Genomic DNA, 22,190 nt, shown 5'->3' on the forward strand with positions numbered 1-22,190 from the left:
CCAGCAGTTTGTTTAAAATTTTTTTCTTGCTTTCCTAGATTTTACATGCTTTTAATTCAAGGTTTGCAGATAAATGATTATGTGTGCCATCCTGTCTTGGCCAGCGTTATTCTAAACTCCCCTCCTTTGTTCTGCTGTGACTTGAAAGGGATTGATGTTGTGGTTCCTTACTTTATTTCAGCTCTTGAAACCATTTTGCCTGACAGGTAAGTTGTCATTCTATATTAGCATATCATTTGTTGGGTTTGGCCTGGTCTGTTTTGGTGGTTCCTCCCCAGTTTCCTAGTTTATCATGTTCAGTTGTCTTCATAGCCCAAGGAGACTCAGGCCACATCAAATGAGTGTAGAATATTCAGACCCACCTCATCCCTGAGCTCCTTCAGTTCTGATTTGTCCATGGGCATGTTTAATCTTTTGTGGCCTGGTTTGGAGGCGTAAGAGCAACCCTGGCCTAGAAGTCCTAAATTTTGTAGAGTAGGCCTTACATTTAAAATCAGTCAATCAGATTCTAGTTTAATTCCATAACAGCAGTTTAACATAGACACACACACACACACACACACACACACACACATTATAGAATATAAACTCAGTGGAAAGTAGGTACTGCAGTCTTTATGAAACCAAACCCAGTGCTTGTATTGTGAAAAATTGGCATAATGTATATTTGGTAATAGCTAAAAACATACTTTAGTTTGGAAATACTAATAGCAATTTTTTTTTTTTTTTTGCAGAGAACTCTCCAAATTCAAAAACTATGTAAATCCAACAGAATTAAGAAGATCTTCTATTAATATCCTCCTTTCTTTGTTGCCCCTCCCTCATCACTTTGGCACAGTCAAACCTGAGGTAATGTTTTATTAAATTTTTTTAATATTCTATGTTCTGTTTTGTGTGCAAATTCGAGTCAAATTATCTTTTAAAAATGGAACAGGAGCTTTTAAGAACATTTTAAAAAGTATTTTAGTGAATCAACAAAGTTGATTTGTTGTGGAAATTTCTTCTGTTCGCGAGCATGCCTCACCTACCATTTCAAGTGGTGACATCTGATAACATAGTATGCTGTTGAGTTAGCAACAGACCTAGCACAGTGGCTAATATTAGTCAGATTAAAAACCTTGCTTGTTAGACTGATCTGCTCTTTGTCCACTGTATCAGTTTCTACATGGGCATAGTGTACCACAGCAATCAATGTTAAATATTATTTGTTTCTTCCATAGGTGGTTCTGGAAGGAAAGTTTAGTAATGATGACAGCTCTTCTTATGATAAACCAATAACTTTTTTGTCCCTGAAGTTGAGACTTGTGAATATACTAATAGGTGCCTTGCAAACGGAAACAGACCCCAACAACACTCAAATGATATTAGGTTTGTGTTCATACATTGTTTTTGTAAGTGAAAAACCAGATAATTTTGACCCAGACATGCTGAGGAGGCAGTCTGGGTTGGTGATGGGAGGCTAAGTCTAATATAGCTCTACTTATTCTGAATCAGAAGCAGAATTTGTTTGCTTTTATATGTGAAAAAATGTAAAGGCGTGAGATGAGGTGAGAAGAGCATTCAGTTGTCTTGGTAAGTCATTTTTGCTTAGTGTCATCTGTGTTCTTTGTTTTTCTCTTTCCCTCTTGTCCTTCTCTCTCTCTCTACCCTCTTCTCTTTCCCACCCCTTTCTTCTGTTTCCTTTCCTCCCCCTTCTGCCTCTTCCTCTTGCCCGTTGCCTGCATATGAAAGTATTTTGAGGTGGGTGTAATTCTGGAAGCTGTGTCAGAACTCTCCCAAGAGGAACATGAAGAGTAGCTGTGCTTCCTCCCTTTTTCCTTATTGTTCCCTACTGTCTCCTAATCATATTGATTGCCTCTTAAATGGCTCCTCATCATTATGGCCACTGGCATATTTTAAGCCCTCATTACTCTCAACTTGATCACTGCAACTCTTCCTTACTGTGCTTTCTGGCATTCATCTAAACAAGCCAATGGCATGGTCTTAGGTACAGGTACTCTGTGGGGAGTGGGATACTAAAGAAGTGAATAGTGTGGCTTTTGCCCTTCAGCAAGTCTCACTGCAGAGGTTGGAATACCCTCACAAAGTAGTCAGATAATAGTAGAAGGCAGTACTGATTACATGTCATAAGGACATCAGCATGTCCTTAGTATTGAGAGAGAAGAAACCAAAAGATCAAGGAATACTTCATAGGGGGAAGTAGAAGTTAAATTGGATTTTATAGGGTATAATTTGAATAGACAGAAATGATGGTAGTAGTGGTTGGAATTAGTGCTCAGGAGGGATAGTATGTTATATAGTGTGAAGGTGAGATAAGTAGAGAAGAGTAAATCCTTCCATTTTTGGAAAGGAGTTGAAGGAACAAAGGTTAAATCTCAATCTGAGAGAGCCTTTAACTTGTAGTGTTTTAAGTTATTCAAATAACATATCACTTGAAATCAGATAATTTCTGTGGTTGATAAGAGTGTTTAGTTTTGCTTTCCCCTTGTTCTGAAGAGCTCCCTTATACATTCCAAGGAAGAATCAATTGGTATTCTTGCCTTAGATTGGCAAAGCTGTATCTGTTCTGTCTTTATCCTTTGTGGACAAGAGTACTCTCCCACTGGGATGAGAAAGCAGTATGCTAGGCTCACCATCTTGTTTCTGTCCTAGCCTTTCTAGGACTATGAGTTCCTTGATGATAAATACATTATATTTTGAAGGCACCTTGCTTTCAGCTTATGTAGCCATAGGCAAGCCCTGAAATTGAGATATTAATGGTTGGTCTTTCATTAAAAAATATCTGGTAGTGGTCATTTTTATATGAAGCAAGTTTGACCTTCAAATTTATTTTAGAAAAATGTGGTTTTGAAACTTTGGGGGCAGATCAGAATTAGGGCATTTTAATGGAGTATCTTTTCTGACTAGTCAACAGATTTATTGGTAATTTTATGGAAATTTCAGGAATGCTCTAAAAATCATGTTTCTGCTATTAATTGAGTTATTTTAGCCATTTTAGTATTCTTGTCATGTATTTAAATAAAATGCTTTTTTTTTCTGTTGCAGGAGCAATGCTAAATATTGTTCAAGATTCAGCACTTTTAGAAGCCATTGGTTGCCAAATGGAAATGGTAAGATTACCACATGTAATCTGTCAGACACTATCAACTTCTGATTAAATTTCATTCTAAAATATCGTCCTCGTGATTTTTAAAGGCATTTGTTTGTAAATTCAGCTTATTGATGCAGAAGGATTCTATTTTGAAATATCAGATATTTTGAGGCTTCTTACCTTTCAGTACCTCATCAACTATACATCAGGTTCCTGAGAGATACTGCATGAGAGAAATTCCAGCAAACCCAGTCTTTATTGCTTAAAGCTCTTACTTCTTTTGCTATGCTGTTGAATTGGCTTGAATAATCTAGAAAAAGCCCCCTACTCCATTTCTTCTATCCCTAGTAGATATAGTGCTAGCTGTTAGCAAGCATCTAGTTGAATCCTTTTCATCTCATCAGCTCTTACAAGGCCCTATACATCAAAGTTTGAAGGTTCCCCAGAGCACCAATGCTCCTAACTTTAAAAAGTTTTCCAGAGACTCCCCGTGTCCCCTGCTTCTGTCTCCAAGATATGTGATTCCTATACCTGGAGTAGAGGCAGTGGAGTGGATAAATTAATGGAATACACTAGATTGGTGGATGTAGGATGGGTGATCAAATTATTATTAAGGAAGTTATATTCATGTCACATTAGGTGGCTAATAATAATAAACTGATCTGGATATAATGAATTGTGTTTACAAAGGAAAAAATGAGGGAAATCTTTAACAGATACGTTTGTTAGCTCCTAAACATATAGGAGTTAATCTTTAAACTAACCATAGTATTTTTTTTTTTTTTTTGTATTTTATGGTATAACTACATTTGAGAGTTGCTGTTTGTTTGTTTGTGTTTTTTTTTTTAAGATTGTATTCCTGTTCTGAAGTTTTGCTTGGGAGGCACTTAGGGTATTTCTTGAAGGATGCGGAGTCATTAGCTAGTGAAGATGAAAAAGGTCCTTGGCTGGCCCTTTGTAAATATCACCAAAGAAGACCCCAGAATAGGCACCTGTAATCGTCAGACTCTTCATAAACTTTCAGTAGATAGTGTCTATGCAAAAACACTATAGCAGTTTTAATCTCTTGTCACTTTTTATCTGTGTATCAGTTTGTGCTATTTAGTTGGCACATTTCATTTTATCAGTATGGCTTTTAATGATTGACCTCTATTTATACTGGTAAACTATGGCTATAGCCCTAAAATATTTGATTCATTTTTATTTGACCAGGGTGGTGGAGAAAATAACCTGAAGAGTCATAGTCGCACTAACAGTGGTATTAGTTCAGCAAGTGGTGGAAGCACAGAGCCCACAACTCCTGATAGTGAAAGACCTGCTCAAGCTCTCCTAAGAGATTATGGTAAGCCATGTTTGTTTTTTTTGAAATCCAAAGTTTATAGAATAACTTTTAATGTCTAGGTATATAAAACAAATTAGCAAAACATTTTTATGGTCATACTTTTTTATGTATTTAAGAATAATAGAGAGGCTATTAGTGTAAAGATTAAGAAAATGCAAATAAATCTTATAAATTTAACTCTATAACTTTTAGTAGTTAGATTCTGGGTAGTTTTAGATTTTATAAATGATTATAATGGGTGGTCAGGAAACATTTCCGAATTCTGTACCAGAGGCTGGTAACACAGAGTCAAATAGGATGTGGCAGAGTCAGTCAGTACATCAGTTATTGCAGTGTGGTAAGGATGAGTGGTGGGAAATGCATGAGATGGGAATCCAGAGGAAAATCTCTGTCTTTGTGCTTAAAACCTATATACCTTACTATATATCTGGTTAGATTCCTCAGTCACAAATTTTAAGTAAGCGTAAGGAAACAGTTGCCAGAAGAACATCCTATTGAGTGGTGTCCTTTACCTTGGACAATTACTTTATGATTCTCTGAGTTTGTGGGTACCTTTATGTTTTTATACACAAATAATAGGGTATTGAATCTGTAAGTGTTAATCCAACCAGATTGAAATGAAATTTAGATCCTTAGACGTGAGTTTAATTTTTTAATCATAAGCATCCTCAAGCATGTCAGATATAAGGCATTATGTAGATAGTAAACACATTTAAATACTGCATTTATTTAAATTGTTGTCTTACTCATTATGTTCATGGGTTTAAGTATATTATAGGCGAAAATTTGTTTATTTTTCATGCTTTCTAAAACACTTTTACACTAAAGAAATTTTTGCATTGTATGTGTTCTAATTTAAGTGTTTGAAGTGGTTGTTTCAGCATTTTGAACTGGTGTTAGTGAGGTCTGCTTGTAATGTTGTAAAATATTTTTTACCAAGAAATCCAGATTTGTGTTAGTGTCGCATGAATGTGTCTCTTTAATGATCATTCCTTTTTCTGTTGTCACTGCCCACTTTCTGATAGGATCGACAGGTATAATGTCCCTAAAGCTTCCTTTATCAATTTAATTTAATTTGTCCTTATTTATTATCAGCCAAGTAGTAGTTGCTTTTAAATATAGAATTGGAGGCCAAATAAAAACACAATCACTTGGTTATTTAATTTTTTTAGAAGTATCAAAGTAGTCTTAAAGAGTTAAATGTTACAATGTGTTTAAAAAGCAATGCATGTGATTTTTGATGGTTTAACCCCTGAAAATAATTTTAGTAGATGCTTTAGGATAATTCCCCAGCATCTGAGAAGATTCTGAGATTTGAATTTTTCCCTCTATATAAAATTCCAAGGAAATAATTGATAGCCTTTCATTGTTTTTTTTTTTGAAAATGTAACTCTATGAGTTAATGTAGAAATTTAAAATTTTATATTGTTATAAGAATGATATTGAAATTACTAAATCCCAGTGGATGTCTATAAGAAAGTACCCGAGCTGGGAACTAGAAGCTGCTTTTGTCTGGCGTGTGTGCCCTGTGCACTGTTTTTCAGTCAGGCTTGATGCTCAGGCCAGTGGGGCGGGGAGCATAGCACTGTGTGGGTGCCCGTCGTGCTCACTGTGGCTGCTGTGGTCTGTGCCTGGTGGAATGCTGTGCTTCTCGTTACTAATGCTTAGTTGTTTTCCCTCCCTGTGGGATGTGGCATTGGGGTTATATCCTAGCTCTTAATACAGATTCAGCTGCGGGGCTACTGATTCGCAGCATTCATCTCGTCACCCAAAGACTTAACTCCCAGTGGCGACCAGACATGAGCATATCACTGGCAGCTCTGGAGCTCCTCTCTGGCTTGGCAAAGGTGAGAAGGACAGTTATTTGATGTTAGCCCAGCAGCCTTGGACCATGGCTCTATTTTCTGTATTTCCTGACACCTTGGTATGGATATCGCAGTGTTGGTTTATACTCAAACATAGTTTATATTCAAAGTGTGCAAGAGTGAGCCGCCAAGTGAGATTTTACAAAATTAACTTCACTTTTTTTTACTTAGTATTTTTGATACTACAGTGGGGCCTTGACTTACGAGTTTAATTTGTTCCGTGACGGAGCTCATAACTCAAATTACTCTTATGTCAACAGTGAATGAGTGAGACACGGGATGCTGGGCTGATGTTGTGGCGTTCACTGTGACGTTCGCTGCGCCAACTAGTGGTGGGGCATCTGAAGCTGGCTCGTAACCCAAATTTTAGCTTGCAACTCAAAGCAAAAAATCAGCCGAGATACGGCTCGTATCTCGAAAAACTCGTTAGTCGGGACACTCGTAAGTCAAGGCCCCACTGTATTTTAAAACTTCAGCATGGCATTTTGTACCATTATAGTATAGGATCATTTAATTTTAATAAATATAAATTTGGTAAAGAAAGAGTGATTATTCTAAAATATGCCATTTGGGACTGTGACTCTTCCATCTTCCATTATTAGAGATAGGTGAAATTGGCTATACTTTTACTTTCACAGCTATTATTCAATTTTGTGGAACCTTGGAGTTGGGTGGCCATTTGTACTCTAAGGATTTTCTTTTTGATTGAAGTGAAATTTACAAAATTAACCATTTCAAAGTGAAGAATTCAGTGACTGTTAGTACATTTGTAATGTTTAACAGCCACCTCAAAACATTTTCATCACCCCAAAAAGAAAATCCATACCCGTTAAGCATTTGCTTTCTGGTCTCCCCTCCCCACAATCCCTGATGACCACCAGTCTCTATGGATTTACCTATTCTGGACACTTCATATAAATTAAATCACACAATATGTGATCTTTTGTGCCTGGCTTCTTTTACTTAACATGTTTTTGAGGTTCATTTATGTTATAGAATATGCTAGAATTTCATTTCCTTTATGGCTGAATAATATTCCATTGTATTTATATATATCAGTTTGTCTACCCATTCATTTGTTGATGCACATTTGAGCTATTATGAATAGTGTGCTATGAACATGCGTGTACATTCACCTGTTTGAATACCAATTTTCAGTTCTGTTTGGTATATACGTGGTAGTTGAATTGCTGGGTTATAAGGTAATTCTGTATTTAAGTTTTTGAGGAGCTGCTAAACTGTTTTCCACAGAGATGTAGCGGGTTCCAGTTTCTCCACATCCTCACTCATCATCTAAGTGTTTTCTTTTGTGTAAAACGGGCAGGATTATCTTGTGTATAATAATTCCTGGTGGTGTGAAGATCAAATGAAATGAGAGGAAGTATGTAAAACACTTTGTGAACAAAAGGGTGATATACACACATAAAGAGATACTGTCTGAGATGATAAAGTTCAAACCCTCCTTTTATAGCTGTGGGGACAGGTGGCAAAGGTTGTGACTTACCTAAGTCCTGAGAAACAAAATGGGCTAGAAAACTTAAGATGTTCTTACCACTCTTAGAGCTTACCTCAAAGATTTTCAGGGATAGGTGTAATGGCCATAGTGTTGTGAGGAGTAGTTACTGATGTAGAAAGTAAGACTAGCCATTCATGAGACTTGCAGGACCACACTGTCCTTGAGGGCAAGGTACTATTTCCTGTGACATTCAGATACTCTCAGTAGTTAGGAATAATTAGCCCTAGGTGGAGGGCTGCTCTAGACCTCTGTAACAAATCATAAAGGGCAACATTACCTGATTTCAAGACTTACTATAAAGTTGTAGTATTCAAAACAGTCTGGTATTGGAATAGGGTTGGACAAATTGATCACTGGAATACTATAGGGAGTCCAGAAATAGAAGCACATATACACAAACATCTGATTTTTGATAAAGGTGCAGGATAAAGGAGAGTCTTTTTAACAAATGGTGCTGGAACAATCAGATATACTAATTTTAAAAAACCCAGGTCCCATAATGACCAGCTGAAGGCTCAACGGAACACCGGAAGTCAGTCCTGCAGTCAGTGCTGATTTGCCGTGGCGACCCAGCACTGACTGCTGAGGGGGCTGTGGATCAGGCCCGGAGAGAGTTCCAGAGAGAGAGAGGCAGGGTCTGACAGCTGTTGATAAGCTGTTGCCTCTCTCTTTCCCTCCGGGCTTCGCCAGCAGCTGTGCCTCTGTTTTTCTCTGGGCCTCCACGGTGGCTGCTGATCAGCCCTGCCTCTCTGATCAGGCCCAGAGATAGGCCCGGAGCATATGGCATAGAAACCAACCAGTCAGAACCAAATCTGGGTGAACTGTGAGGAGCCAATGGCTGCCTAGGAGGCGGAGCTTTTAACGCTGACTGTCATAGAAACCGACCAATCAGAACCAAATTGGCAAGCAGGGGAGGGCAGTTAGGGGTGATCAGGCAGGCAGAGGCAGTTAGGGGTGATCAGGCCAGCAGGGGAGAGCATTTGGGGGTGAGATCAGGCTGGCAGGGGAGGGCAGTTGGGGCAAGATCAGGCTAGCAGGGGAGGGCAGTTAAGGATGATCAGGCAGGCTGAGGCAGTTGGGGGAGAGATCAGGCCGGCAGGCAGAGGCAGTTAGGGGCGATCAGGCAGGCAGACAGAGAGGTTAGGGGCGATCAGGCAGACAGGCAGAGGGGTTAGGGGTAATCAGGAAGAGGCAGTTAGGGGTGAAAAGGCAGGCAGGCAGGTGAGCGATTAGGAGCCAGCAGTCCCAGATTGCAAGAGGGATGTCTGATTGGCGAGGGTGCAGGCTGGGCTGAGGGAACCCTCCCCCTTCATGCATGAATTTCATGCACCTGGCCACCTGTCTATATATATAAAAGCCTAAGTGACTGGCTGACCATCCGGTAGCTATGATGCGCAGTGACCACTAGGGGGCAGATGCTCAACGCACAGGCATGGAAACATGGAACAGACTGATGAATCTCAGAGGGGAGGAGGGAGAGTGGAGGGTGGGAAGAGATTAACCAAAGATCTTACATGCATACTAGAGGCCCGGTGCACAGATTCATGTACTGGTGGGGTTCCTCGGCCTGGCCTGCGGGGATCAGGCCGAAACCGGCTCCCTGACATCCCCCGAGGGGTCCCGGATTGTGAGAGGGGATCAGGCCATTTAGGATAATTTAGGATAATTATAGATCTGTAGATATATAACTGTATATAGACATAAAACAGATGAAGTTTTATGAAGTGGGCTAGGCTAAGGGACCCTACCAGTGCACAAATCTGTGCACTGGGCCTCTAGTTCATAAAAAAGAACTGGTTCATACCTTGCACTATGTACAGAAATTAACTCAAAATGGATTGTATCCCTAAATAGAAAACCTAAACTATAAAACTGCTAGATAGGGAGAAAATCTTTGTTATTTAATGAAGATTTAGGTTATACAAAGATTTCTTACATATTGCACCATAGAAAAGCAAACTATTAAATTTGACTTCACCAAAGTTATGAACTACTGTTCTTCAAAAAATACTCTTAAGAGAATGAGATGACAGAACACAGATTGGGAGAAAATCTTTACAAAATATATCCAATGAGGGACTTATATCCAGATTAATAGAGAACTCTCAAAACTCAGTAATAGCCTTTGCTTTTGGGTACATGATAGCAATATAGTGGTGCAAATTTCCAAGAAGAGAAAGTTTGTTGTTGATGGCATTTTCAGAGCTAAACTGAATGAGTTCTCACTTAGAGGCTTGCTGAAGGTGCTACCCTGGAATTGAGATCTGACTTATATCAACCAGCATATAAATTATTGCCTTGGTCTCTGGGATGCAGAATGTTCTTTGTGAGAAGGACCAGTGAGACCAGTGAGTCCAGGAATTGACCCATGTAGTTTAGAAGTTTAGTTTCCCTGAGGGCTTTGTTGTAGAGTTTTATGAAGTTAAGGTAGCCATAAGAGGTCTGTGTGCCATTGCACAGAGTCTCTGCATTACAAACTTCCAGGAGGGGTTGCTGTGTTGAAAGCTTGCTGAGGGGTACTGCAGTTCATCATGGAGAGTGGGGCCAAGGGCTACAAGGTCCTGGTGTCAGGGAAACTCCAAAGACAGGGCGCTGGATCCATGAAGTTTGTGGATGGTCTGATGATCTACAGTGGGGATCCTGTTAGCTATATCAGTACCACCATGTGCTCAGATAGGTGTGCTGGGCATCAAAGTGAAGATCATGCTATCCTGGGACCCAAGTGATAAGATTGGCCCTAAGTCCCTGTCTAACCACATGAACATTGTAGACCCTAAAGATGAGATACTATCCACTATCTCAGGACATAAGGTTAGGAAGCCAGAGCTACCTGCCATGCTCTAGCCAGTTCCTGCTGCACAACAGGTTCTTCTTAGCAGCTGGATCTGGATAGTGTGGTTCTTGCTTTGTAAAGACCTTTAATAACATCTTTTAAAAAGACAAAACAGTAATAACAACAAAACCCCTCATTAATACAACAAACAACCCAATTAAAAAATGGGGAAAAGATTTGAGCAGACACTTTACCAAAGAAAATATACATATCGCAAATAAGCACATGAAAAGATGCTCAATATCACTAGTTATTAGGAAAATGCAATTAAAACACTATAAGTTACCACTCCATACCTATTAGGATGGCTAAAATTGAAAAGACTGACCATACCAAATGTAGGTGAGGATGTGAAGGAACTGGAATTTCCAATACTGTTGAAGGGAATGTTAAATGGGACACCATTTTAGAAAACAGCTTAGCAGTTCCTTAAAAAGTTAAACATACGTCTATCATATGACCCAATCACTCCACTACTAGGAGCATATATCCATACAAAGACTTGTACATGAATGTTCATAGCAACTTTATTTGTAACTAGAGGCCCAGTGCACGAGATATGTGCCCTCAGGGGGCACGGGGGTTGGTCCCTCAGCTCAGCCTGCGCCCTCTTGCAGTCTGGGAGCCCTCAGGGGATGTCCGCCTGCTGGCTTAGGCCCTATTCCTGGGGATTGGGCGTAAGCTGGCAGTCAGACATCACTCTCGCAATCTGGGGCTCTTGTAGTCTGGGACCCCTCGCTCCTTACCATCCGCCTGCAGTGGAGGCAGAGAGGCTCCCGCCACCGCCACTGCGTTCGCCAGCCAGAAGCCAGGCTCGCTGCTCCTTAGCACTGCCTTAGAGGTGGAAGAGGCTCCTGTCATTGCTGCTGCGCTTGCCAGCCTGTGAGCCCAGCTCAGGGCTTCTGGCTGAGCAGCGCGCCCCCTGTGGGAGCACACTGACCACCTGGGAGCAGCTCCAGCGTTGAGCGTTTGCCCCCTGGTGGTCAGTACATATCATAGTGACCGGTTGTTCTGCTGTTCAGTCGATTTGCATATTGGCCTTTTATTATATAGGACTAGAGGCCCGATGCACAAAATTCATGCAAGAGTAGGCCTTCCTTCCCCCCGGCTGCTGACACCAGCTTCCCTCTGGCCAAAGGCAGGCTCCTGGGACCCGGGCTTCTCTTGCAGCCCCGGCTGTGTCCAGAAGGTGGTCCAGAGGATGTCTGGTCTAATTAGCATATTGTGCTTTTATTATTATAGATACCCAGAATCATATGACCGGAAACAACCCAAATGTCAGTTAGTGGGTGACTGGATAAATTGTGCAATAGCCAGCCGTACAGTAGAATACTACACAGAAATAAAAAGGAATGAGCATTTGATACACATACCCAAAATTGTGGATAAATCTCAAAATAATTATGCTAGTTAACCTATAGTGATAGCAGATCATCAGTAATCTAGGGAGGAGGACAAAGGGAGTCGGAGGAAGGATTACAAGCTACATGAGATTTTGGGGGTGATGGATATATCCACTATCTTGATTGTGGTGATAGTTTACAGATATATACTTATGCCAAAATTTATTAAAGTGTACACTTTAAATATGTCTAGTTTACTGTATGTTGATTATACCTCTGGGCAGCTGCCCATAGAACTTTATAGCCCCATAACATCATTGTGGGATTGGGTTGGGGGGTTCAAAAAATGTGTATATGTTCTATTGCCAGCTATTCTTTTGATCTCTGGCAATGGTGAGTAGATGCATCCTATGAGTTTAGGTTTTAGGGCATGAAAAAGTATACTAAAATGAAATACTACTTTAAGATTTGAAAAATGCCCTCTGTTTTTATATAGAGTATTATAATACCTATGAATAGTCTGATTTCCTATATAAATAATGTTTTAGAAGCAAGGTTTCCTGTGGTGTGTTACATTCTCAGAAAGGCCAGGCCTCAGTGCAGATGCTTTAAAATTTGTATAATGGTTCCTGGCTAACTGTGTTCTCCATATGAATATGCTCAGGTAAAGGTGATGGTTGATTCCGGAGACCGGAAGCGAGCCATCAGTTCTGTGTGCAGCTACATTGTGTACCAGTGTAGTCGGCCAGCTCCTCATCACTCCCGTGACCTGCACTCCATGATAGTGGCAGCTTTTCAGTGTCTCTGTGTCTGGCTGACAGAGCATCCTGACATGCTTGATGAAAAGGTTAGTTTACTACATCTTAAAACAATAAATAGAAATAAAATGTATGTTGGGAAAATATCTTTTAAAAGAGAATATATAAATGTAAGTACTATATTGCATACTTTAAACTGAATGTACTTGTTATATTTCAATAGAACACTTATCCTTTTGAGCACAATTCAAAAACTGTCATACTTATATTTGGTTGCAAATGAACCCATAGAGAAGTTCTATTAAAAGAAGAGGACCTTGACTCATTTATTTGAGTTCTTTCTTTTTTTGTTAATCCTCACCTGAGGATATTTTTCCATTGATTTTTGGAGAGAGTGGAAGGGAGGGGGAGAGACAGAGAGACAGAAACATCAATGTGAGAGAGGTTGGCAACATCGATAGGTTGCCTCCCACACATGCCCCGACCAGGGCCGGGATCAAGCCTACAATTGAGGTACCTGCCCTTGACCAGAATTGAACCCGAGACCCTTCAGTCCATGGGCCAATGCTCTATCCAATGAGCCAAACTGGCTAGGGTGGGAATGTTCTTTCTTAAAAGGGTGATAGCTTTGAGATGGCCAGAAGGCACTTTGGTAACCCATTACCAAACCAAGAAAGGCAATTGATAACCAGGCGACCAACCTAAAGCAAGGCTGGTCTGCAAAGGTTGCTTGTATCTAAAAATTTCATTTCACACATGTTTCCCTTTTGTGGGGGCACAGATATCTAGGCTGCTTTCTCCGCCATTATTCTATGTAATACTTTTTTTATGGGGAGGCAGGCAGTTAGAGTGAATTCACAGTGAAAATAAAAGAAGAGATATCAAGCATAGTGGATATTTATTTAGAGCCTTATGCAGTTTAAAAATAATTCTGTTTATTAAATCTTAGTCATTTTCATTAAGGCTTCTAAAGTTATGATACCAGAAATTGCTTAAAATTGTCAATAATTGATGAACTTCCCTTTGGATAACCTAGCATGTTTTAAACCATCCAAGTTTAATAGATTACAGTTACATTTCTTTCATTTGGGCTTTCATGATTTATAGTCTGAGGTAGTTTTGTAAAAACTATGACTAATAAAATTGAATTGAATTTATCATTACTTGTTATCTAACTCTCTGAACACTCAGATTTATTTCTTTAAAAAAATTGGGGGGAGTTTATTATTATGAAATTTATATATACTTATTAAAGAAAATGAGAAAGAAACTAGAGCCCCACTACCAGAACACAACCACTATTAACATTTGATGTTTTTCCTTGTCTTATAAGTGTATTATAAAAACTGATTTGCCTTTCCTGCTTCTAGGACTGTCTTAAGGAAGTACTGGAGATTGTGGAACTGGGTATTTCGGGAAGTAAGTCCAAGAGCAGTGAGCAAGAAGTCAAGTACAAAGGAGATAAGGAGCCAAACCCTGCTTCTATGAGGGTAAAGGATGCTGCTGAAGCCACCCTAACATGGTATGAAAATGACTGCATAGGGAATATGCCTAGAAATTTGTTGGGGTTAGCTGTAATCCTTGTTTTTTCTCCTCCTCAGTTTTTTAGCATTAAGTGGTGCAACCCCTTTAGGATACCTTTTCTACAGAAATAAACTAGGGAAGAAAATGTCTTTTTTTTTTTTTTGACGGAAAGAAACCAGGAACTTGGGCCTGAGAGTTGAGGTCCTTTTTTTTATGTTGATTGACATTAATTCAGGTCATACCATGTTAGAGTTGGAAAGGATTTTGGAGAGCCTAATTCCACATCCTGACTTGATGCCTGCATCCAGAGACAGGATCTGTCTGGGTCACACTGTCAGGTCTCTTACTTTCTAGTTCAGTGGTCTGTATTCTCTGTTACACCATTTATATTATACTATATTAAAGGTTCATTCATCCAAGTTTTAGGAACTCCCTCTTATGAACTGGTAATAGGATCACAATGAAAAATCAGATTTACCATCCTCAAAGAGCTTCTTATCCACTAGGGAAGGTAAAATATAAACACAAGTACCTGTACTATTAACATGGCCAATAAGTGCTCAAAGAGAAGGAAGTCCAAATAAAATGCTGGGGAGTTGGAAGGAGGAAATGAATACTTCCAGATAAGGGCAAATCGAAATAAGATTCCTGGGGAAAATGACATTGGACCTAACTTTTAGAGGATGAGTAATGTTTGAGCTATAAGCCAGACTCCAGGTTGGGTAAGTCAGCAAGAGAAGATTCCTGTTCAGTATTTTAGTAGTGAAGGAATAGAGATAGGTTGATAAAAAGTAACAGAAAGAGTTGAGAGACTTTGTGTTTGGCTGATAAGTGATGAAAGTAGAAGGATGTAAAGAAGGCAGTTTAGGCACATTTATGAACTGTGAGGAAGAGGTAAGTGGTGAAGATTAGGTTGAATCAGTACAGATGGAAAGATGGTGCTTACCACAGGATAAATGTAGATGAAGACCCAGACCAATAAAAAAGCAGGAAGGAGCAATGTCATGTCAGTCTGGGTTGGTTCATCTTGGGCTTAGTAATGTGGTAGATAAGACTGCTTGAAGATATGTACATAAATCAGCCCTTACCAAGATCTCAGAATCTTCTGAGTTCAGTGGTGTGTTGATAACTTAGGATACATACAATAAAGTTGGATTTTTTTCTGTTTCTCATGGGTTTAGGTCATTCAGTAGTTTTAAAAGTGTACTGGCTTTAGTTTAGTCCTGTTACTATGCTAATGCTGGCTCTTAATGACTTTTTGAAGGTTTGGCTAATAGCTAGAAAATCAGAAAAATATGAATGAGTACTAGAAATAATAAACGTTCAGAGAGAAGACCACAGTTGAGATTGCCGGGATGGTTTTTTCCCCTTGGTGTACTAATAGAAATAGATTTAAAAGCATTATAAAAGAAGAGAGCCCTGGGATGCGACTCCCGAATCTAGCCTTGTTTCTACTGGCAACTTATCCAATCTTGAAGAGTGCTTTGAATAGTCCTATCATCATGAAATATGTCCAAAACCAAATTTCTCTGTTCCTTTACAATTATAGCTTTATGTCCGTATCACTGCTGTTTTCCAGTTATGCACACAGAACTTTGGCTTTTTTCATTTGTATGTCATTTCCCATATGAAGCTAGTGACTGAGTCTAATAAACTTTACTTTCAAAAGTGTTTCCTCCATTTTCTCTAACCTCAGATAGCATCTTGGCTGAGACCCTTTCTTCTTGCCTGATTTTCTTGTTTTCAGTCTCCTACCTTTCTAGTTCATTTTGCATTCTATTGCTGAACTTCTTATTCTGCTGCTTGAGTGATAGAAAACTGAATATTCTGTGAATGCTGCGGTCTGGTTTTCAAGGGCCTCTTTATTCTTCCCCCACTTGAACTGTCTGATCTTTCACAGCACATCCGTTTTGCCATGAAAGCCACTCATGGCCGTAAACAGGGCATACTCATTCCTGTCTATATACGACCCCTGGTTTTCAGGACTTCGCTCTTCTCTAGGCCACATCTTCCGTTGGTCAGTGCTCACCTCAAATCTAGCTACCTCCATGGGACCTTCTTTGGTTGTTCTGCTTCTGCATGATGACTCTTTTCTGTACCTGGATGCTCATTCAGTCTGACCCTACTGTAGAGCATGGAATTCTCATACCTGGTTATGTCTGATACATGCCAGTGTTCTTCTCAACCTTGGGTAGAGGTCAAGTTTGTTCTTCACACCATGCACCATGCACCATGCTGAGCACACAGTAGACAGTAATGGAGTATAGATTGCCTGCTTGGGTTTTCCCCCTTGGTGTACTAATATAAATCCAGAATCAGGGCTCTTGGAAGTCATTTCAGCAGCCCCTCCGCTTAAGTCACTTTAAGACAGACTTGTTATTTAGCTTCTGATTCTGGGATATCTGAGCCTTAAGGTTACCCATTTCATTTTAATTGTTAAAAACCTGATGTTTAGCCGAAACCAGTTTGGCTCAGTGGATAGAGCGTCGTCGGCCTGTGGACTGAAGGGTCCCAGGTTCGATTCCGGTCGAGGGCATGTACCTGGGTTGCGGGCACATCCCCAGTGGGAGATGTGCAGGAGGCGGCTGATTGATGTTTCTCTCTCATCGATGTTTCTGACTCTCTATCTCTTTCCTTTCCTCTCTGTAAAAAATCAGTAAAATATATTTAAAAAAAAAACCTGATGTTTACATTGAACTGAAATCTCTCCCACTTTAACTCCTACTCATTGGTTCTGATTCAATTTTTTTTTCTAAACAGTATGTCTGAAAGACAATGTTCGTTCTCTGAATCATTTCTTCCAGTACTTTCAACTATTTTTTATATGACAGGGGAACCAAGTACCTTTGTCGTCTTGGTCATTCTCCTCTTAATGGCATAGCTTTGACTATGCACCTCTTAAAGATCATTTGCTGAGTATAATATGCTAGATGTGGACTGATATTTTAGACTCTGTAAAATATATTTTCATTTAAATGTACTTGGAGACTACATTGGATTTTTGGCAACCTATTGATTTGCATTAATTCTGCAAAATCTTTTGAGTCTTTCATCTGTTGGAGGGCATTTGGATGCAATGTACAGAACTTTATTTTATTTATTTATTTTTTTAAAGTATATTTTATTGATTTTTTACAGAGAGGAAGGGATAGGGATAGAGAGTTAGAAACATCGATGAGAGAGAAACATCGTATCAGCTGCCTCCTGCACCCCCTCCCCCCCACTGGAGATGTGCCCCCTACCAAGGTACATGCCCTTGACCAGAATCGAACCTGGGACCCTTCAGTCCGCAGGCTGACGCTCTGTCCACTGAGCCAAACCAGCTAGGGCAGAACTTTATATTTAAACCTGAAATTTTTTTCCTGTAAGGTTTGCTTTATCTATCTATCTATCTATCTATCTACTTATTTTAGTCCTTTAAGATTTTTTTGGATCCCAGCTTTGGTATATTAACTCTGCAGCTCAACTTTTGGTCAACTACAGATTTAATGAGCCTACCTTGTGTGTCCTAATCAAAGGCATTGATAAAAATATTGAAGGAAAGGTAAACTCACAAAGCACATCATAGGAAATTTGCCTTCAGGTTCACAGGTATTTTAAAATCTTATCTGTAGGTTTATCATGATACACTCAAATACTCACATGTCTTGATTTCAAAGTAATTCTCTGCCTTTCCAGTTTAGTCACCATCAAGAAGAGAAAATTTAGTTAGGCTGGTGAGATTTGATCTTAGTGACCTATTCCCTGGTGAGCAACCTATTTGATAATGTCTTAGAACCTTGCATAGAACACAAGCAAGCTCACATGATTCATATGCTTTGTGACAGCCATCTTCATCCCGTTTTTAGAAAACCAAAGCCACATGTTCCCATTACTGGTATGTTACCTCTTATTCACAAAACCTTAGGCTTGATCCATCATGAAATTTTCCTGGTCCTTGAAATTCTTAGATAGTCCTCCTCTTAGGAAGAGAGAAAAAAAGAAGGAAAAAATATATTGAGCAATGTTGCCTCTCATTATCAGAAATGTTTGAGTTCAAGCATTAGAATTAAAGAGAAAAGGAGATGCTACTCAAGGTGAGGATTGAGATGATAAAAGTGGTGTTGGGGAATATTACCTTTCCAAATGAGTTACTTATGAAAGATCAGGTAATAATATTAGGACCACAAGATAAAATCTTATGTTTTCATTACAAGATACATTCTCTCTGTGCTTCAATTTCTTCATTATAAAATGGGAATAATAGTGCTATCTATCTCAGGGTTGCTATGGTAACTAAATAAAATAATATGTGTGAAGTGTTATGTATGTTATTTGTTGAATGTATGCAAAAATCTCTATGAATATAAACGTATCTGAATGTTAAGGCTTGATCAGTTGAATTCCAATGTCCAAATCAGTTCTTTTATATATTCTCATTTGATAATTATAACAGTTTTGCAAAGTGTAACTATTAATGAATCAAGTTTCTTATCTGGAAAATGAGGACAATAGCTACTCTGGTCTTATAAATGATCACTTATCTCTTCTGAGCCTGAGTTTCCTCATCTGAAAATTTGAGCAGGTTTGGTTTATCTTTTTCTAGCTCTAGAATGCTTTAGCTAGCATAATTTTGAAAGATGGAACACACAAAAATTTTTAATGTATCTTTATCTTTAGGTGCTTTGGAAGTGTGGTTGATTAGGTTCCCTGGGTAGCAAACTCCGAGAGAGAAATTTGCTTGCAAAAAAGTTTATTGGAAAGTGCTCTCAGGATCAACCCCTATGAAGGAGTGAAGGAAGCAATATTCCTTCACTCCCTCATAGGGAAGAACTAAACTGTGATGCAGTCACAACAAAGAGATCTGGAACTGAGTTGGCACTTCAGAGTTTTCTGAAATTGGGGCAAGAGGACTGAAACTTTATATACCTGCATCAGCCATTCGTTGGGTATGGACTGGCCCAGGAGGTAGCTGTGATCTTAGGTGAGGTGGTTCTTGTTGGCCCAGGGCACCTCTTGGAAAGAGATCAGCTGAAAGTTGTGGCCACCATCTTCCTGCAACTAGGGGAGTGAATCTTTCAGTGGAGGGGGCAATCTGGACGGCACATCAAGGCATCCACCACAGGGAATAAATCTGACCCGCAAAGTGGAAGCATGGCCGGGTCGATTAAAATCAAAAGTGCAGAAGGACACATTGATACATGAGGTAAACTTAAGATTTTACTGTGGGAATTAACTGTTATCTTTTGTATTCTCCATAGTATTATGCAGTTGCTTGGTGCATTTCCTTCACCCAGTGGTCCTGCCTCTCCTTGTAGTTTGGTGAATGAGACCACTTTGATTAAATACTCCAGGCTGCCAACCATAAACAAGCATAGCTTCCGGTACTTTGTCCTGGATAACAGTGTCATCCTGGCAATGCTGGAACAGCCTCTTGGAAATGAACAGAGTAAGTTTCAGCACTTTGGGCTTTCTCTACAGCTATATCATCATATTCATCAGTATGAGCAAGCTATTTCCTTCAGGGAAGGAAAGAATGAAAATTCTAAGCAATTGTGAATTTGTCAGAAAGATGTCTAGCTGTGGGATAATAACGAATGAAAAACGGAAGGTCAGAAAATGGAATATACAGTGGGGCCTTGACTTACGAGTTTAATTCGTTCTGTGACGGAGCTCATAACTCAAATACTCGTATGTCAAAACAACAGTGAATGAGTGAGACACGTGATGCTGGGCTGATGTTGTGGCGTTCACTGTGACGTTCGCTGCGCCAACTAGTGGTGGGGTATCTGAAGCTGGCTCGTAACCCGAATCTTTGCTCACAACTCAAAGCAAAAAATCGGCCGAGAGACAGCTCGTATCTTGAAAAACTCGTTAGTCGGGACACTCGTAAGTCAAGACCCCACTGTACATATTATATAGAATCTTTTAGAGGCCCTTAATGTGTATCTGGAATATCAGAAAAGAGCTCTATAGTTTTATAAAATGTTTATTTTAGTGGGCCATTTTCTGTTGTTCTTTTTTTACTATGTTTAAAAATCATTATTACTTTTCCTTTCTTCTTGAACTTTGGATCCTGCCCCACTCCACAGTGTTCTATTTCAGTCACTGGTCTCACCCTTAGAGGTGGAAATTTGAGGAGTCATCTTTGTCTTGCCTGTTTTTTTCTGTTATTCCCTTATATAATTGATTTCTACCTACCCAGTGACTCCTTTCTTTTTCTTCTGGAGTTGGGCAATTATTAAAGGCCCCATCTATTCCATATTAAACTGCTCTCCCAGTATATTCAAATGCAGGGCCTTATTATTTCTTACCTATATTATTGCTGTGGTTTCCTGTCTGGTCTGATACACTCTCCTTCCAATTCCGAAATTTGTTACCCTTATCTCCATCCTTCTTGCTGCTACCATTGTATTCATCCTCAGATACAGATCTGACCATGTGCCAGTGTCCTGAAAATCCTTCAATGATTTTCTGTGGACACAACATTCACTGTTTTCCTCTTCTTCCACCTCTAAATATAAACCATCTCAAAGTATGTGATTACCACTATAAGCAAGACTACTGAAAATACATTTTTTTCCTGATGTATGTAAAGCCAGTATATAAAGGAAGCATGTTCTCAGACTCTTATTGCTAGAAAGGCGAAAGAAAGTGAAAGTTACAGAATCTGTGGGCATACAGAGACCCAGGGAATCACCTAGTACAGTTCCCTTATTTACAGGTGAGGCTTGTCCACTTGAGAAGTATGACTAGAACTAGAATCCAAATTTTCTGAACCTCATACCGTCCCTTTGTTATCATTGCCCCTCAGTGATAGGGTTTTCTCACTTAAAGATTTGCCTTCTTACCTTCGCAAAGGTGAACGGGTCTTAGAGTCCCATGCAAATTCTTGAGAGAATATATAAGTAGGATCTCATAAATCCATAAAAATGAAGAATTAGACATTTCCCCGAAGTTCAAGGGTAAATGAATATCATCATAGGTTCCCATTGTGTTGTGGTAAGATACAGAGATTTTAATATGGAATAGATGGGGCTTTTAATAATTGCCTAACTCCAGAAGTGCTGATCCCAAGTCTTCTCTCTTCCTTCTCTATCCCAGACCTAGGGTTTGCTTGACTCTTATTCCCTGTCTTCTGCCTAATATTATGATTCCTTCTCCTAAGCAGCCTGCTGAGGAGTCTGTAAAATCCCAGTATCCCCTCTGGGTGTCCTGGCCTTTTCCAGATTTTTTAGGATTCCCCTACTCTCATTCCAAGCAATTACATTTCATCAGAAGTCTACCAAAAATAAAAATAAAAAACTATTAGGATTTACATATTTACAAGGATATCTTAATAGTTTATTGTAATAGCTAATAGAGGAAATGAGAGAGAATTATGAACAACTTTGACTCCCCCACTGGAGACTAAGAAAAGAAGAAGGATCTGGGTTACTCAGGAAGTCCATCCTGAGTTCTTTACCTGCCTTTTCCTGCCCCTGAACTTGTGGTGGGATGAAACAGTGCCTGCCTTCAGTGGACAGTGGTACACAAAGACATGGGTGAATGTAGCAGCACTGCAAGCAACCAGTCTAGTCTGTCTTCCTGCACTTGGGTTATTCCCAACATTGGAATTAAAAATATTGGCCAGGACAGCGTTTCTCAAAAATGTGTATGTGTACCATTGGAGGTATGTGAGATGAAGTTAGTATTTTATGTATTTTTAAATGTGTTAAAAAATACATAATTAGCACACCAAAATTATGATTTTCTATTTGAAGTAGAGATATACAATTTCCTTTGAAAATAAATTTAAGTTAAAAGAAAAGGAAAGAAAGTGGTTCATATAAAATAAGACTGCATGGATATGAGAAACCACAGAGGTGGTACACAAAGGATGAAAGTTTGGGAAACACTATTGGGCTTTATTAGAAGCTCTGCAGTTGATAACAGGTGT

General features: G+C 39.4%; 1 protein-coding gene, 1 long non-coding RNA gene and 1 pseudogene across 15 annotated transcripts in view; 2 read left to right on the top strand and 1 right to left on the bottom strand.

Annotated features, from left to right (window-relative positions):
• Positions 1-22,190, top strand: part of RALGAPB (Ral GTPase activating protein non-catalytic subunit beta) — an 88,713-nt gene that overhangs the window by 32,861 nt on the left and 33,662 nt on the right. For 6 of the 8 annotated variants that reach the window (XM_036321131.1, XM_036321133.1, XM_036321129.1 and 3 more), the window contains 9 exons: positions 39-206; positions 735-849; positions 1,221-1,368; positions 3,046-3,110; positions 4,304-4,433; positions 6,147-6,280; positions 12,655-12,837; positions 14,119-14,270; positions 19,513-19,700. In XM_036321131.1, the coding sequence (XP_036177024.1) occupies positions 39-206; positions 735-849; positions 1,221-1,368; positions 3,046-3,110; positions 4,304-4,433; positions 6,147-6,280; positions 12,655-12,837; positions 14,119-14,270; positions 19,513-19,700 (1,283 nt within the window). The remainder of the gene's footprint in view (positions 1-38; positions 207-734; positions 850-1,220; positions 1,369-3,045; positions 3,111-4,303; positions 4,434-6,146; positions 6,281-12,654; positions 12,838-14,118; positions 14,271-19,512; positions 19,701-22,190) is intronic. The other 2 variants (XM_036321128.1, XM_036321130.1) reach the window with 2 other exon arrangements.
• Positions 1-22,190, bottom strand: part of LOC118662580 — a 53,392-nt gene that overhangs the window by 2,656 nt on the left and 28,546 nt on the right. For 5 of the 7 annotated variants that reach the window (XR_004969795.1, XR_004969793.1, XR_004969790.1 and 2 more), the window contains 2 exons: positions 19,181-19,312; positions 18,159-18,233 (listed from right to left, as the gene is read on the bottom strand). This is a non-coding gene — a long non-coding RNA (uncharacterized LOC118662580). Of the gene's footprint in view, positions 1-16,872; positions 16,916-17,841; positions 17,943-18,158; positions 18,234-19,180; positions 19,313-22,190 lie in introns of those variants that run through there. The other 2 variants (XR_004969796.1, XR_004969794.1) reach the window with 2 other exon arrangements.
• On the top strand, positions 9,378-11,198 carry LOC118662578 (annotated as a pseudogene).

This window comes from Myotis myotis, unplaced genomic scaffold (genome assembly GCF_014108235.1).
Source record: "Myotis myotis isolate mMyoMyo1 unplaced genomic scaffold, mMyoMyo1.p scaffold_m19_p_9, whole genome shotgun sequence".
Taxonomy (NCBI): Eukaryota; Metazoa; Chordata; class Mammalia; order Chiroptera; family Vespertilionidae; genus Myotis; species Myotis myotis.